General features: G+C 48.4%; 1 protein-coding gene across 1 annotated transcript in view; it reads left to right on the top strand.

The window, feature by feature from the left end:
• Window positions 1-10247, top strand: part of CD244 (CD244 molecule) — a 35852-nt gene extending 25605 nt beyond the window's left edge. The window contains exons 2-9 of the mRNA XM_065899152.1: window positions 48-386; window positions 476-751; window positions 2200-2307; window positions 2751-2818; window positions 4975-5028; window positions 7574-7639; window positions 9045-9101; window positions 10167-10247. Of these exons, the coding sequence (XP_065755224.1) occupies window positions 48-386; window positions 476-751; window positions 2200-2307; window positions 2751-2818; window positions 4975-5028; window positions 7574-7639; window positions 9045-9101; window positions 10167-10247 (1049 nt within the window). The remainder of the gene's footprint in view (window positions 1-47; window positions 387-475; window positions 752-2199; window positions 2308-2750; window positions 2819-4974; window positions 5029-7573; window positions 7640-9044; window positions 9102-10166) is intronic.
• The last annotated feature ends 2653 nt before the right edge of the window (window positions 10248-12900 follow it).

Raw genomic sequence — 12900 nt, 5'->3', positions numbered from 1 at the left:
CTTTTCTTTCCACCTGCAGCCTGGGTTCTCTTTCCTATAATCCCTAGGTTCTGCTGATCATGTGGTTGGAATCTCGGGAGAGTCTGTCTGGTTACGGCCCCCCAGCATACAGATAAGGACATACTCTGTTATATGGAAGATGAAGCCATACTCAAATTCAAGCTGCTATCTCATACACTCTTGGAAGAATGTTTCCAGCCAGAGCGATGTAGGGAAGAGTTTGAATTGGACTTCAAATCATTTCAACAATAGACTGAGCTTTATAAGAGAAAACTTAACTCTTCTCATCACCGCAGTTCAGCAGCAGGACAGTGGCCTCTACCTCCTGGAGGTCACTGAAGACACTGGGAAGGTTTGGAGACATAAGTTCCAGGTTTCTGTATTTGGTGAGTCCTCGGGACAGCTCATACTGCACCTCTGACTCCTGCAGGGCTTGTATTTCCAGCACCTTTCTGATCAACATCTCTGCTTCCAGATCGTGTTGAGAAGCCCCAGCTGGTGGAGAGGTGGAAGGTCCTGGACAGGGGGATGTGCCAAGTGACTCTGTCCTGCTCAGTCTCCAGAGGTGGTGATGTGAGCTATGCTTGGTATAAAGGGACTGAGCTGATTCAGACACCCAGGAACCTCACCAAACTGGAGGAGCAGATTGATGTCGGTGGTTTGCACACATATACCTGCAACGTCAGCAACCCTGTCAGCTGGGCGAACCACACCCTCCAACTCACACAGGGCTGTCTGAATGCCCACTCGAGTAAGTGGAGCTCTTTGCGCTGTAACAGGGGCTGAAGGTGTGGGACCCCACAGCCAGGCTCATGTGCAAAGGAGGCTTGGCTCTGAGATCCCTTGGCTGCCTCCCCCAGGGCTTTGCAGTCCTTCCCCAGGGAGGTCCTGGCCTCTCGGCACACAGTTTCCATAAAGCCAGGGCTGTCTTTGTCTGGGAAGAATTTTATCCCAATAAAGAATCTCCTTCTGGGAGATGTGCATTTCTCCTTCATGTAGGGAATGCTTACTTGTTTGGTGAGTCGCAGCCCTGCCATGATTCTGATCATCACTTCCTTTCTCTGAGAGACTGATGGAGATCTACTTTCTCCTCCTGAGTGATAACTCCCCCAAACCATAGAGCTCCCCAAGAGGTAACTATGCTGTACACAGTACTCTGAGTCATAGGGCCATCAGGATGATCTTGGGGGTAACTAGAAGAGTTCTTGTGTCTTTCTTGCTTATGCACATCCTGAAGTTACCCCGAGTTAAGTTTACACCACTATTGATTAGGTAAACAAAGAATTACTGTGCCATCAGCGTGGGCATGACGGGGAAAAAACAACCCCCAGTTCCCATACTTAAGGAACTTATAATCAAATGGGGCAACACACGAAGCATTCATGGGCAAAAAAGAAACAAGCAAGCTGAAGTAATGTGGAGTGACAAGGACACTGGAGTTTGGTTCATGCCAGCCATGGCTCCATCATTCACTAGCTCTGGGAACTGAGGCTGATGCATTACTTCTCTGAGACTCAATTTTTCTTTTGGGTAAAATTGGGGATGATAATAATAAGTACCTCACAGGATTGTTGTTAAGGTTAAATGAGATAGTGTTTGTCAAGAGCCTAGCCAGCTGGCATCTGGAACTTTAATTCATTTCCCTTCTCCTCATGTTGGCTGGGTTATATAAGAGGCTACACGTGTGACTCAAATGTTAAAGTTTGAATGAAGAGCAGTGAAAGCAAGAATAGCAGAAGGTGAAATGGAAGACTTGCCTGGCACATAGTAGGTGTGCAACAAATGTCTGTTGAGTTAAAAACAAAAGAGTGAATGGATTAACATTTGCTGTGCCAGATGTTTTACATATATTAGACTGCGTAATTAACCCCCATGTGTAGAAAACATTATCTCCTTTCTGTAAGTGACAAAACAGAGGCTCAGAGAGTTTAATTAAGGAAGTTGCCCAAGGGCACAGAGGTTATAGAATTAGAATCGAGCCTGGCCTCTGAGACACTAATACCCAGACTCTTAGCATCACTCAGGGGAGGTCACCCAATTGAGAAGAGAGATGACTTTGATGGTGAATTCACAGGGTGCGAGGAGACCAGCCATTTGAGAGAGGAGTGTGGGTTTTGAGACAGTCCCTGCAGCAGACAGGTGGGAAGGGAGAACAGAGAGGGCTTAGCACTCAGGCCTGGTGCCTTCCATATCCCTCAGATTTCATCTTTCTGTCCACTTTGGTGAGCACCATGGTTCTCCTAACGGCATTGTTCCTGGGCGCCTTCACCTGCTTCTATGTGCGGAGGTGGAAGAGGAAGCAGTCACGTAAGTGGGGGGTTCCTAGGAGGTGTGTTGCCTGATTTGTCATCCCCAGTGGCATGTACCTGGGAGCACAGTACCTGCTTTTTCTTGGGGGCATTGAGGTATGTGTGTGTGTGCTTGGGGGAGGGGAAGCAGTGGCTGCTGGGCCCTCTCTCCCAGGTCACGCCTTCTGGGGTGGCTGCTGGATGTTTACCGTCTGATCCCCAATATGCAGCTTTACCTGCACTCTGCCTGGCCTGACGGAGTAGGTATGTCGGGGCAGGTTGCTGCCACTGTGCCTTTCGGGTATCCTAGGAAGAGCACTGATCTGCCTCCTTTCTAGAACTTTTCTCAAGGTCTTGGTCATCTGGGATGGAGGGAGGATTTCCAGAAGCAGAAGCCTGGACAGGACGCCCTCTGGAGGTCTCTGCAGCTCTTTTCTTTGCTTCTTTGCTTTCCTCTCACAGAGACCAGACCAGAGGAATTTCTGACGATCTATGAAGATGTCAACAACGTGCAAACCAGGAGAAATCAAGTATGGCACCCTAGGGGCTGCGGTTTCTCTCAACTAGTCTGGGAGATGCTCTTGGGAGAATGACCATCCAGAGCAGGGGGTCAAAGAGGACCAGACAATTGTCCTCAGTCCTCCCCATCTGTCTTTTCTCTGACAGCCTCCTAGCTCTGGCCGTGGAGGAAAAGAGGAAAACAAGGGGGCCTGGGTGCAGAAAAAATGAAGGAGGCAGAAGGGGCATCTTGGTGCAGCATCGCACCTGTTGGGGAGGGATGGCCCCCTGGTGTCCTCATTTCTGTCCTGTCTTACCAGCCAGGCTCAGCCCCATGAAGAGTCCAACCTTCTTGTATTTTGTGTCTGACCACAAATTCCCGTGTCCCTGCAAGTCCGAGTTTACTTTTGCGGGTCCCTTGATCGTTGCCCAGGCCGAGAAGGAGGCCAGCCTGAGCAGCCAAAGCACAGCAGTTTCACAGATGCCTCAGTGGTCTGTGCTCACAATGCTTTGGAAGGAAGAGGCCCGAGTCTGGCTGAGGTGCTAGAGAGAGTAACTAGGTTAGCACAAAGGTTAGTTCCTCTGCGAACCTCTCTGGCCAGTCAGTCTCTGCAGGTAGTGGCCAACTCTGCCTGTCATCCAGGGGTGTCGAAGAGGAGGAAACTGCAGGGGGCTGCAGGGGCCCTCCTGTTGTTCTGCTCCTGAGCAGGGCAGGATGTGTGACAGGCCTCGGGGAAAGGCAGTGCCCAGCTGAGAAGCCAGGTGGGAAGGGTGATGGGCGTGGGGAGGAAGGGCCCTCTTCCCACCCCTATTCCTGGTGCGTCACCTGCGGGGGCGAGGCAGGAAGTCACAGCAGTGGGACTCTTGCTTGTCACAGGTGTGAGGCCCTGTGAGACCTCATAGAACAGAGAAGCAGCTTCCCAAAGGTCTGGGCTCAGTGGGAATTAGGAATCAGTGTGGCTCCCCTGGCCTGTTTCCTTGCCACACCCATGGAATATTTTGGGGCATGAAAAACAAAAGGAGACTTTGTTTCTCCCATCATTACTGGATGCTGGTACAAATTCCTGAGAGCAAGTGCATCTTCCTACAGCCACGGATGCCCAAATGCTCAGTAAAAATAACCTTGCTTCCCCAACAAGATGAAGGTGACTTCAGATTAAGTAAAACGGAGGAGAAGACAAAGGAAAATAACTACTCAGAGTAAAAGAGACCTCTTGGGGATTCAGGTCTGTTACTCTGCATCTGATTCAGGGCTTCCTCCCTCCGTGGCCACATCTCTCTATGGCCTGTCCCTACTGTCCCCAAGGTTCTGCTTGAAGGCCTAAATCTCAAGCTTCACGTGCTCTCACTTTGGGCCCCAGCTCTGACCTTTCTGGAGACACTTCACTCAGGTCTGGGCAGAAGAGAAAAGCACAAACTCCTGTTTCTTGCCAGATGCCAGTGACTCCAGCCTCCACGGACGGCTCATGTTTCTCTGCTCCTCTTAGCGTCTTCCTGCTTCTGGGGAGTTCAGCTTCTTCCTTGTCTAATGGACTCTAATGGTCTCCATGGGCTCTCCCCCAGAGCCCCGCCTGGCAGTCTGTGTTCGGGTCGAGCAGCATGAAATGCCTCCAGCCCCAGTCTCCCGTGGGACAGGACTGAAGAGGGAAGCAGGAAGGGCATGTGCTCCCTGCCTTTGGCCTCGCTCCAGGGCTCCACCCAGCACCACCAGCACTGCTCAGAGGCTGGCTTGAGGCCAAAGGCAAGCTGGCCACCAAAGCTGGATCTAGAGAGGGGGCTTTAGAACATTTAGAGTGCCTGAATTTGTGTCCTTATAGGTACGACTCAGATTAGAGCCCCACCCAAAGCTCTGCCCATTATCAGTAGTTATGTGGCAAATTTAGTCAGAAAGTCAGCAAAGGCAAGTTTCTAAGTTACTCAAGTAAAGCAAGTGACAGGAGACCCTTTGGGCAGGGTCACTCGATGCAATTCTTTCACACTTGGGGGGTTCCTCACTTCTGACACTAACTGCTGCACGGTGAGTCGCTCCTACTGTCTCTCCCTATCCTGAGATGCTCAAAGGACACCTCCCTCCCAGGTTCCTGGGAGCGCCTCTTCTTACGCTGTTTCTCCCCCACTCCATCCAAATTCAGACAGACACAGCTGTCTGCTCACGTTACCATATGTCCTTTTACTATCTCTTGTGCAGGAGCAGAATTCCCCTGGAGAAGGGAGAAGCATCTACTCCGTGATCCAGTCCCAGGTAACACTCTGGTTTCTCGAATCCATTCTGTACCTGTCCATGGGGTTTCCTAATGCCTCCTAGACACTCACACCCTTGAATGGCAGAGTAAGACCTTGGTGCTCCTGGAGTCCCGGAGACAGCTTGGCCTCAGCTGCATTAAGTTGTTTGTAAAGATGAGTGTGATTCTGGAATGTCTTGACAGCTGAATAGAGCTGGAAAGTCTGATGCAGACATTCTTTTCTCTTCCATGCCTGGTAGCAAGCGTGGTCCAGATAAAGTCAGTGGGAGGAGGAAACTTGTCAGGGGACTCAACTTCTGTTTTCCCTCCCTGTTGCTTCCAATACTTGGGGGCCTTGCACTTTTTATTCCTGCCCTTGATTATACCTGTTTTCAGGAGAGAATGCATCTGTGTTGTTCTCTTTTATCTAATTATGACTTAACAATAGCATTTATTAAGCACTTAACATGTCTATTTTCTTATTGAATGTCACAAAACAACCTCATGAAGTAGGTCTAATAAAAAAAACCCCATTTCGGGGACTTCCCTGGTGCCGTAGTGGTTACGAGTCCGCCTGCCAATGCAGGGGACACGGATTCGAACCCTGGTCCAGGAAGATCCCACATGCCGCGGAGCAACTAAGCCCGTGCGCCACAAATACTGAGCCTGCGCTCTAGAGCCCATGAGCCACAACTACTGAGCCTGCATGCCACAACTACTGAAGCCAGTGTGCCTAGAACCCATGCTCCACAACAAGAGAAGCCACTGCAATGAGAAGTCCGTGCACCACAACGAAGAGTAGCTCCCGCTCTCCACAGCCAGAGAAAGGCCGTGCGCAGCAACGAAGACCCAACAAAGCCAAAAATAAATAAATTAAAAAAAAACCCATTTCGTGGATGAGGAAACAAACTCAGAGGTTAACTAACGTGCTCAAGGCCACATAGCTGTGTTGCGGCAAAGTTGAGCCAAATTGTTTCCGAGTCTTCACTCCACCTCTACCTAGTTCATCTCTAATATTCTGGGATTGTGGAAATTCACCCGTAAACTGGAGAAGGAGCCTGTACTGTAATATTGACTGCTAAAATGACTGTATTGATAACCCAGACTGCTGAGGCATCTCTCGCAAAGGAAACACTGCCCCCTGGTGGCCAGTAATGATAATTTCTGATACAAATGACATTATTTTACCTATTTATTTTTTAAAGAATTAAGACTTGAAGCAGCAACCTCTTCAGCTTGGTGGCTAGGCTGCAGGGCAAAGAAAACTCTTGGGGAATGGTGATAAGCTTCAGAGGGAGATCAAGAAAAGAGGGAAGAGGTGACGGGAAGGCAATGGAGGGGAGAGGAAGAGAGGAGAGAAATGGAAAAGAGGAAGGAAAGGAAGAAGGAAGGTACCCGACCCCTCAGAGGCACTCTGGAATTCCCAAGCTGGGTGTTGCCTACTTCTACTCCCCTTAAGATAACGTGATTCACTGATAATGGGTCAAAGTCAAAGAGAGATGTAAGGACCATTGATATCTGGCAGTTTTCTGGCTTTAGTCACATTGAATTCCAACAAGAGGAATTTAAATAAATGCAAGGAAGAAATCCTCTTAGACTGAGATGATGGTGAGAATGAGATTTCTCCTCTGGAGCATCTTAAAAAGAGGATGCTTACCTGCCTTTGAGGACACCTGGCTCAGGTCCAGAGAGGGAAGGCATGATGTCAAAGGGAGGCACTGAGGTGTTGAGGAAAGAACCTTGGAGAGTCTGAGGTTTAGATCCTGCTTCTACTGTGAGCATACTCTCTGACTTGGGCTATTTACCCTTTTGGAGTCTCATCTGTAGAATGGGGCAAATTATGATTATTCCTATTTTGTAGGAGTGTTATAAGGGTTAAGGGAGAATGCATATACAGAATAAGCACTCAAAAAGTAGCAGCTGGGGCTTCCCTGGTGGCGCAGTGGTTGAGAGTCCGCCTGCCGATGCAGGGGACACGGGTTCGTGCCCCGGTCTGGGAAGATCCCACATGCCACGGAGCGGCTGGGCCTGTGAGTCATGGCCGCTGAGCCTGAGCGTCCGGAGGCTGTGCTCCACAACAGGAGAGGCCACAACAGTGAGAGGCCCGCGTACTGCAAAAAAAAAAAAAACCCAAAAAACAGCTGCTACTTTTTTTGTTTTGTTTTTGTTTTTTTTGCGGTACGCGGTGCTCTCACACTTGTGGCCTGTCCTATTGCGGAGCACAGGCTCCGGACGCGCAGGCTCAGCGGCCATGGCTCACGGGCCCAGCCACTCCGCGGCACGTGGAATCTTTCCGGACCGGGGCACGAACCCGTGTCCCCTGCATTGACAGGTAGACTCTCAACCACTGCGCCACCAGGGAAGCCCACAGCTATCTTTAATAACAGAGCAGGACTACCTTTCAGGTTGTCTGACCTCCCAACTAGTCCAGGATTCTTTTCACTAACACTTAAACCTGCTGTCTGGGCAAGGTTGAAGGGGAGGAATGGAAGAGATAGATGCCTGCCTCCCCAGGGCTGTGTTGGATCTCTGCTTCTGAAATGGTTTTATTTCTCTTTTCTGTAGTCTTCTGCTTCCACATCACAAGATAACGCAAATACATTGTATTCATTAGTACAGTCTTCCTGGAAGGTAAGTCTCCTCCGCAGGTTTTCTTTATGCAGATACGTATTTTGCCTGTGCATATGCAGGCATGTGTTTGCAGAGGGTGTGTGTGTGTGTACTTCTGAGTGAGTTGTCTTCCACTGTGTGTATCTGAGTAGCTTGTGTTAAATGACTGTGTTTAAATGTTAATGGGTCAACTAGAAATGCCTTTCTGGTTCTGTCTGGAGAAAAAGAACAGTTCTGAGATTAGGAGAAGAGTGGATTCTATAGGAGTTTCTGTGGGAGGCGGAGGACCGTCAAAGACAGAAAGGAGGTGCTTTGTGCAGAAGGACCACAGAGTCCTCATTAGACCAACTGAGGCTATGGTGGGAGATAATGGAGTCATTTCCAAGGCAGGGGCATATAACCTGGAACTGGAGGAGTAGACTGGACGTAGAGAGAAACAGTGTTGACTTTCAGAGAATCAGACAAAGGTTCTGGCCAGTCACCTGCTGGTGGTGGTCTCCAGAACGAGGCAACCCATCACGGTCTCCTTGAATCCTTCTCCAAGCTGAGCTCACAGCTGTTACATGTGCCTGGGACCACAAAGTGGGACATCCTAGTGCCCATGGTCATATTTCCACCTTGGGGGGTGGGGGGGTGGGAAGAATGTTAATTCCAAGGCTGGAGTCACAGTATGAAGCCAAAACCTTACCACGGTAGTATGGGAAGTTTGGAATCTGCCGAACTGTGGAAGTGTTGAGTTCATGTGTGTCAGGATCCTGTGTTTGTGTCAAATGGGGGAGAGGTTTGGGAAGATTTTTAGACTTTTCACTCACCCTCCTTCTAATAAGTCATCAAATCAACTTGGATTCTACCATGAGAGGTATTTATATTTAAAGTATACACTAGAGTTTATGGACGTATAGATGGTCACGGGCACCATGATCACATGCTTTTGTATTAGGTTGTGAAGGCTCTGTAGACTACTGAAGAGTTCCTACACTGTCTCCAGTGTTTCACCATGTTCAGGGTATGTGCTAGGATTGGTACTTATGTATGTGCCAGAATTGTTTACACTAAGGTGTGTATGTATGCTATGTGTTGAAAAGATACACGGTTTGAGGCAGTATTTGTAATAGGTTTGTCTGAAGGGGGTGTGTGTGTGTGCTGGGAATGTGTGTATGTGTGGATTTTAGGGGTCTGTGGGTGTGGAATACTAAACTCTTTTGGTTCAGAAATGTCATATCATAGGCAAGTATGTACTGTGCCTTCTTTGGAAACCGTAAACACCATTGTTTACTCCCGGGGTAGGAAATTCTATTCACTTCTGGCTGGGGACACTTTAGGGACTTTCTGGGCCCTGAGTCTCCTTTGGGAGACTCTCACATCAGTTAGGAGTGGAACATTTCTTAACTTGAAATTAAGCACTCTTTACCCTCTGAATTTCCAGTCTGGATCCAAGAAGACGAACCGCAACACTTCCTTCAATAAAACTATCTCTGAAGAGGTAAGGAGCTCCTCTGAATGGGTTTAGTGCTCATAGCATAGCCCTGAACTCATACACGTGTGAAAAGTCATACATAGAGTCTCAGGGTTGTTGGGATTTTAGGGATCTTCTAATCCAAATCTTCATTTTAGAGATGAAGAAACTGAGGCTCAAGGAGAGTGATGGTCTAACCCAAGATCATATCATATTTTGGAGTTTGACCCCTGTTGGGGAGATAGAGTTTTAAATTAGGGCTAACCCCAGGCTAGTTTCCCAGCTGTGTGCTACACACTGGACATCTCTCCTTTCTACGGGTATGTGTGTGTTGGGGAACGGGGAGCCGAGAAGGGAGGATAAATGAATTTAAATGATTTTCCCATTAGTAAGTAATTGAGAATCGTTCCAGAATATAGGTGATCTTCAGCTGCTGCTGGGATGGACACTGCACGAAAGAGACCAACGAGCCCGGTGGCCGAAATGATTCCCATCAGGCCATTTAGGGAATGGAAAGTAGGGGCTCAATGTTTATTGGAGGTTTATTGCATATATCTATATGCCTGCCAGTGTCTTCATGTGAACTATCTAATTTAATCCTCACAGAATACTATGAGATAGCATAATTATACTTCCCATTTACACCCAGAGAATTTAAAGCATGGAGAGCACCCCACCCATCAGCCTCATTTAACACCTGAGCTTCCACCTGTGGCCTGATAAAGATGTTACCCCTGGTCACAAGGGAGAGGGTAGATGGGTGCCTGCTGGAATTTCTGGCACTTGAGCTGCGGCCCTACAGTAAAGCCAGCTGGACAGGCCAGGGTTGTAAAGGACACCATGTGGGCCAAGGCATTCTAGGTGGGTCACGAAGAGGGGTGGTGTGGTTAAAGAGCACTAGAAATGGAGCCAGAAGAACTGGATTCAAGCCCTCCTTTACTTCTTACTAGTAGTTGACCCTGAATTATTTGCCTTACCCACCTGAGCTTCCTTTTCTTACGAATTATGAATCAGGATAATAATTCATAGCCCATAGGGTTGTTATAAGGATCTCTTAGTGGGAGGGTCTGAAGTTCTCCTTTTCTTCTGCAGGTGGGAAAGAAAGCATCCAAAGCTGAGAACCCGGCTCGACTGAGCCGCAGGGAGCTGGAGAACTTCTGTGTATATTCCTAGTTGCCGCAGCTGTTCTCACCTTCCTTACAGTCCAGCTTCTGTTACAATGGATGACACCACATGACTCTCTGCAGAGCAGTTCCTAGTCTGGAGAGGATATGAGAGTTTGTGCATGGTCTATATTTTCTTTTGAAAAAATGATTGCTAACAGCCATTATAGGAGCAAGGCTCAACTCACAGACCGGACAAGAATGAGTAGAGATATTGGGTAGTTTCCAAAAACGGACTCAGCAATCCAAGTACTGGTAATCTTTCAAGTGCGATGTAAATGTACGGTGGTGTTATTATTAGCATTAAGATTCCTTTCCTCTGGTTTTCTAATCTATGACTTGTCTTCCTTCCTCCCTAGTCAGGGATGACCACGTTTTTAGACCCTTCCCTTGCCCAGGTCCATCTTCCAAAGAGGAAGGAAAGATAATGGGGATACAGAGGAAAAGAAACAGCCCCCTCTGTGAGGGTGGAATAACTAGCTGTAAGCCAGCTGGTAGGTTCTCCAAGGGGGCCATGCCTGGGCTTTGGTCACAAAAGGGTGTAGGCAGGCGCGAGGGTAGATGGTGCAAAGCAAGCCCATCTTTGAGTGGAAAAGTCACCCAGAGCCCATGCCGTCCTGATAACCTGGCAGTGGGACCAGCTTTGTCTACAGAACGAGATTTGACTTACAAAAACACATTATTAGACATCTATTCTGGTCTCTTCACAGTTACAAGCAATACTGTATTTAAGTTCTGAGTCCTGATGTTTCCCATGGCACATGCTGGAGGGAGGGCTCAGACAGCTGAGCAATCGGGAACCAGACACCTTGCTGGGCCCCCCTGAGTCTTCAGGCCAAACCCTTCCACAAGGCTGTGGAGAGCAGGCTGAGACTCTGGCCGAGCCCAGGAAAGAGTAAACTGGAAGAGGGCCTACTCAGGGACCCCCAACAGGTGACATTGCATGGAGCCTGTTCTTCAATTGCCCCACTCTGTATATAAGGTATGAATTTAATATAGAACTGTGTTGTTACTTAGAGGCAGTCTAAATTTCTTTCCTGAATTAAATGTCTGGGTCTCCTCCCTATTCTGTACTTTTCTTCTCTATCGCAGCCAAAGGGCACACGTGGGCCATCAATAAACACGTCTGTTCAACTCCTGCTGGAGAGGAGTCAGGCCTCCTGGTAAGCTGTCAGTGTCTCCCCACCTGTGTTCACACTGGAATCACAGATTCTAGGGTCCCCAGATCCCAGGACCACTTAGTCTTGGGGGATAAGCCACTTGTTCATGCCCCACTTGATCCCTCTCCCCTGCAGGTGTGTGGTTGGCCAGGCTAGCTTCTTCCTGGAGGCAAGTGTGGACAGACCACATCCTAGAGAAAGTGTCAAGGGTAAAACTTGGAAAATATATGCAAAAGGAAGGGCGGGGGGAGGAGCCGAGGCACCTATTAGGAGCTGAGCTGCTCAGTCAAGGAGTTTGGTGAGAAGAGGGAGTGGGAAATGATAGGGGTCACAGCAGGTCCGATGAATACCAGAGATGTGGACCGTTGCCTGCTGCTGGCCTTTCACATGTCCTGAGTTGCATAGCTCTTGAACTGGCCAGATTTGTTTAAGGAGCAGAAGAGATCCTATGGGCCCAAGACCTTTTGGGATGCTCTATTCTGGAGTGTAATCATTATCATCTTACATGTCTTTGTTAAGCTTCTGTGATAAAGCCTTACAAAGATGATTATCCATGCAATGACCAGCCAATGAGCAAAGCAGTAATTAAGCTCCTGCTGTGTAGGAAGCACTGCCTGGCTCCCTGGGAGTACTCACTTCAGGCCACAGAAGTCATACTGACCCCATGGACCATGTGCAGGGGCGCATGACAGCAGAAACACAGTATTCAGAAACATAAACGGGCTGCAAAGCACATGTAACGCGTGGACACGAGAGTATCATGAATGTAAGTCAGGGGCAGTGTAACTTACAGGCAGGGGGACAGGGCTGAGGCCACAGTTTGGGGGAGAAGAGAGATATTATGGCTGTTATGCATCTAGGCCTGACAATAAGGAGGGAAATTCTTTTGGGTAAATACAGGAGGCTTATTCAGAAGAGGCATTTTAAGCACTTAAAAAATATATCAAATGAGTAGTACACACGAATGGTTTAAAAAATATCTGGCAGTACAAAAAGTATGCCTTAAAAAAATCTCCGGGCTTCCCTAGTGGCGCAGTGGTTGGGAGTCCGCCTGCCGATGCAGGAGACGCGGGTTCGTGCCCCGGTCTGGGAGGATCTCACATGCCGCAGAGCGGCTGAGCCCGTGAGCCATGGCCGCTGAGCCTGCGCTTCCGGAGCCTGTGCTCGGCAACGGGAGAGACCACAGCGGTGAGAGGCCCGCGTACTGCCAAAAAAAAAAAAAAAAAAAAAATCCCCAAGCCCCTCCACAGAGGCAGCCACTGATAAGATTTTTGTATTTCCTTTCAGAACTTTTCTTTACCTATATAAACATAGTTATTTTTTTATCCAACTGGTAGCATATGATACACACTGTCCAAGACTTTGTTCTTTCCATTAACAATGTATCTTAGAGCTCATTCTATATTAGCACATATTAGTCTTTACTTTCCTTTCTTTACAGAAGTGGCAGGTTTTGCCATTGCATGGGTATACTTTCATGTGCTTAACCAGATTCCTACTAAA

The sequence above is a fragment of the Phocoena phocoena genome, chromosome 1, assembly GCF_963924675.1.
Source record: "Phocoena phocoena chromosome 1, mPhoPho1.1, whole genome shotgun sequence".
In the NCBI taxonomy this organism is placed as follows: Eukaryota; Metazoa; Chordata; class Mammalia; order Artiodactyla; family Phocoenidae; genus Phocoena; species Phocoena phocoena.
The sequence above is the reverse complement of the archived record's forward strand: the minus strand, read 5'-3'. Positions and strand labels throughout refer to the sequence as shown.